At 52.1% G+C, this 4,137-nt stretch overlaps 1 protein-coding gene across 3 annotated transcripts in view; it reads left to right on the top strand.

Moving 5' to 3' along the window:
- The window catches only part of Osbpl7 (oxysterol binding protein like 7), a 17,439-nt gene that overhangs the window by 12,099 nt on the left and 1,203 nt on the right, over nucleotides 1–4,137 (top strand). For 2 of the 3 annotated variants that reach the window (XM_050156685.1, XM_050156686.1), the window contains 6 exons: nucleotides 2,021–2,084; nucleotides 2,212–2,290; nucleotides 3,260–3,404; nucleotides 3,505–3,649; nucleotides 3,733–3,859; nucleotides 3,973–4,095. In XM_050156685.1, coding sequence (XP_050012642.1) covers nucleotides 2,021–2,084; nucleotides 2,212–2,290; nucleotides 3,260–3,404; nucleotides 3,505–3,649; nucleotides 3,733–3,859; nucleotides 3,973–4,095 — 683 coding nt within the window. Of the gene's footprint in view, nucleotides 1–2,020; nucleotides 2,085–2,211; nucleotides 2,291–3,259; nucleotides 3,405–3,504; nucleotides 3,650–3,715; nucleotides 3,860–3,972; nucleotides 4,096–4,137 lie in introns of those variants that run through there. The other variant, XR_007594342.1, reaches the window with a different exon arrangement.

Below are 4,137 nucleotides of genomic sequence, written 5' to 3' on the forward strand. Positions count from 1 at the left end.
TGTGTGTGTGTGTGTGTGTGTGTGTGTGTGTGTGTGTGTGTGTGTTTTAAACTAGGGACTGGAGAGATGGCTCAGGGGTTAAGAACACTTAGTGTGTGTGTGTGTGTGTGTGTGTGTGTGTGTGTTTTAAACTAGGCACTGGAGAGATGGCTCAGGGGTTAAGAGCACTCACTGTTCTTGTAGAGAACCCCAAGTTCTGTTTCTACCACCACAGTGTGGCTTACAACCAACTGTAACTCCAGTTCCAGGAGATCTCATGCCCTCTTCTGGTCTTTGCAAACACATGTACATATACATACATACAGGCAAACATACATCCATGTAAATTTTTGTTTGTTTGTTTGTTTGTTGAGATAGGGTTTCTCTGTGTAACCCTGACTGTCCTGGAACTTGCCCTGAACACTAGACTGGCCTTGAACTCTCAGAGATCCTTCTGCCTCTTGCCTCTCAGTGATGAGATTAATGGTATACGGCACCACCGCCCACCCCAGCTAAATTTTAAAAAAAATTAATTTAAGGGGCTGGACAGATTGGCTCAGGGGTTAAGAGCACTGCCTACTCTTCCAGAGGTTCTGAGTTCAATTCCCAGCCAACCACATGGTGGCTCACAACCATCTGTAATGAGATATGATGTCCTCTTCTGGCATGCAAGCATGCCTGCGTGCAGAATACTGTATGTGTAATAAATAAATCTTAAAGAATTAATTTAAAACTAGAAGAAATGCAGATTATTTTCAAGGAATGTAATCACAAGGGAAAGCAGAGAAAAAGGGTGGGCACCAGAAGGAGGAGAAATGGATGGGCACCAGAGGGAATATGAAAGGCTGAGACAACTCATTGTTTTATTTAGTTTTTGTTGGTGTTGTTTGCTTTGTTTTTTGAGACAGGGTCTTACTATGTAACCCTGGCTGGCCTTGAACTTGCTGTGTAGACTTTTCTCTGCCTCCTGAGATCAGGGATTAAAGAGGGCACAAATTTTACACAGCAGAATAATGTGTACAATAGAATCCTCCCATTTTGACCTAGGGGGGTGACTTCTGCTACTATCCTGCCGGAAATGATGGGCACAGATGCCAGCAGAGACATGCCCGTCTAGAAGGGGGAGGCTGAAAATGCAGTCATGGTGTGTGTACTCATTGGTGGCTCCTCTCACTCAGCATAAAGCCTTATTCATATTGTTGAGTGTGCCAATAGTGTATTCCTTTTATTAATGAATATCCCTTTGTGTGTGTGAACGCACAGCAGTTTGCTTGTTTCCTTTTTGATTGACATTTGAATTGTTTCCTGTTGGGGGTATTATGAATAAAAGAGCTACGAATATTTGTGTGGGAAAATGAAGGGAAGGCTTGCTGCTGCGGATGGGAGATGCAGGAAACCCTTTTGTTCATAGAGAAGGGGTCATATGTGGAAGGAAGGACTGAAGGGAAGCGGTGTGGGAGGGCTGTGGAGCCATGAAGGAAGAGGTGCCAGCCTGGAAGGCTCGGAGGGGAGCAGGTAGCAGGGATGAGGCCAGAGTGGAAGGAGCTGCCTTTTCCCGCATGGGTTGGAGGCCCTGTTGGGTATGTTGCAGGGAATGTCTGTGCCAAAGCAGGGCTGCTTTTTGAGGGCTCCATCAGCAGAGTTGGTCAGGGTGGCCAGCAAGGCCAGTGATCAAGGAGAACCCGGGCCCAGTGGGGGACAGAGATGATAATGAACGTGGCTGGTGCCTGGGAATTGCAGGAGCAAATGGCTTAGAATTAACCCATTCAAGCTGGGCAGTGGTGGCGCAGACCTTTAGTCCCAGCACTTGGGAGGCAGAGGCAGGCGGAGCTCTGTGAGTTTGAGGTCAGCCTGGTCTATAGAAGGAGTCCAGGACAGCCAAGACTACACAGAGAAACCCTGTCCTCAAAGATCAAACAAACAAGAGTTAACTGATTCCCCTGAAACTAGGTAGGAATCAGAGGATCAGGGTGGAGGCCAGGTTAAGAAGACCCCAAGCTCCTCAGGGGCAGTGTTAAGGACTTTTTGTTTGTTTATCAAGGTCTCCCATCATCCTCCGATTTCCGCATGTCATGCAGAATCGGAGAACTTCATCTTCTGGCAAGGTGAGTGGTGCAGGGTTGGATGGGCATGAAGGTTATGGGTGGCGGGGTGCGGGGGTGGCTGGAACAATCTGGATCACTCTGGCCTTATGTCTGCTGCTCCCTCTCCCCCTCCCGCCCCCCTCCCCAGACATGAAGTGGAAGAACAAGTTCTGGGGCAAATCCCTGGAGATCGTGCCTGTGGGGACCGTCAACGTCAGCCTGCCCAGGTGAGTACTATAAATTCCAGGGGCTGGGCCCTCTCCTGGCTGCAAGTGGGGCCTGGTCTAGCCTGGAGCTGCTGGAGGTGACAGCAGGCGGCGGCGTCTGTACATTTTACACCTGCGTCTGCAGCGGTTACTGTGAAGAAGGCGAGAAGCCTGAGAGCCGGGGTGGGGGCTTAACGAGGTCATCTGACTAAGTGTCTTTCACAACTTTTTGATCATGACTCACCTCAAGAAATGCACTTGAGACTTCAAATCTATGGAAACGAGGCATCCCCACCTCCAACACAGAGAGAGAGAGAGAGAGAGAGAGAGAGAGAGAGAGAGAGAGAGAGAGAAATCTAAATGGACGCTGGAACGAATGGATCACAAACCATGCTTGAAAACCCTCATCTCAGCCGGGTGTGGTGGTGCATGCCTTTAATCCCTGCACTTGGGGAGCAGAGCCAGCCCTGCCTCCAAAATGAGTTCCAGGATAGTCAGGGCTACACAGAGAAACCCTGTCTCAAAAACCTCAGACAGAGACACAGCAGAAGCTAATGGGGAAGGAGGCCTTTCACTAAGAGTGACAGGGGCCCGGTTGGTGGTGCACACTGAAGCAAGTAGGTATCTGTGGGTTCAAGGCAGCCCGGGCTATGCAGCAAGTCCCGAGGCCAGCCAAGGCTACACAGTGAGACCCTGTCTCAAAAATCCCAGAACAAAACGAAAGAGTGGCAGGGACCCTTCTGTAGTCTTATTTCTGTGACCCGTGCACTCAGGAACTTTGTTATGGAATCCAGACTTGTTCACTGGAGTGTTCTGTAATGGAGACTGAGTTTATGAACAAGAGTCGCACCTCCCGTAGCTGGTGCCGGACCTCGGCACTCCTTCCGGCCCTTGTGACTTGATACAGGAAGAAAGGGGCATCTCCGTTAACAGCCCACCTGTTTCCCAGGGCTGGTTGACTGCTGCTCTCATGTGCCCTGTCTCTCTCAGGTTTGGGGACCACTTTGAGTGGAACAAGGTGACGTCCTGTATCCACAACATTCTCAGTGGCCAGCGCTGGATCGAGCACTATGGAGAGGTGCTTATCCGAAACACACAGGATAGCTCCTGCCATTGCAAGATCACCTTCTGCAAGGTAGGCGCACCCGCGCGCCACCCCACCTCTCCACCCGGAGAGGCCCCTCCTCTGGGGAAGGGGGAGAGCCCCTCACTCACTCCCACCTTCTCCACCCTAGGCCAAGTACTGGAGCTCCAACATCCACGAGGTGCAAGGCGCTGTCCTTAGCCGCAGTGGGCGTGTCCTCCACCGCCTCTTCGGGAAATGGCATGAGGGGCTGTACCGAGGCCTCCCACCAGGTGGGCAGTGCCTTTGGAAACCCAGTAAGTGGGGTGTCCAGGAGGACTGAAGAGGGTGAGGGTGGCTGTAACACAGTCCACCTGCCCCAGCCCCTTGCCTCCCCCAGATTCAATGCCCCCAGACCATGAGCGAAACTTCGGCTTCACTCAGTTTGCCTTGGAGCTGAATGAGCTGACCGCAGAGCTGAAACGGACCCTGCCTTCCACTGACACACGGCTCCGGCCTGACCAGAGGTCGGTGCCTGGCTGACCTCCCTAGGAACTCCTTAAAATGGGAAAGGGGCAGGGACCTCAGCTCTGGGAAACCCTGAGGCTAGCCAGTTCACTGCCTGATGTCTGATCATCAGGTACCTGGAGGAGGGGAACATACAGGCAGCAGAGGCCCAGAAGAGGAGGATAGAGCAGCTCCAGCGAGACCGGAGGAGAGTGATGGAGGAGAACAACATAGTGCACCAGGCACGCTTCTTCAGGTACCTCATCCCCCCCCCCCCCCCCCCCCCCCCCCCCCCCCC

Source organism: Alexandromys fortis, unplaced genomic scaffold, assembly GCF_014885135.2.
Source record: "Alexandromys fortis isolate MF-2015 unplaced genomic scaffold, M_Fortis_MF-2015_v1.1 scaffold_31, whole genome shotgun sequence".
NCBI lineage: Eukaryota > Metazoa > Chordata > Mammalia > Rodentia > Cricetidae > Alexandromys > Alexandromys fortis.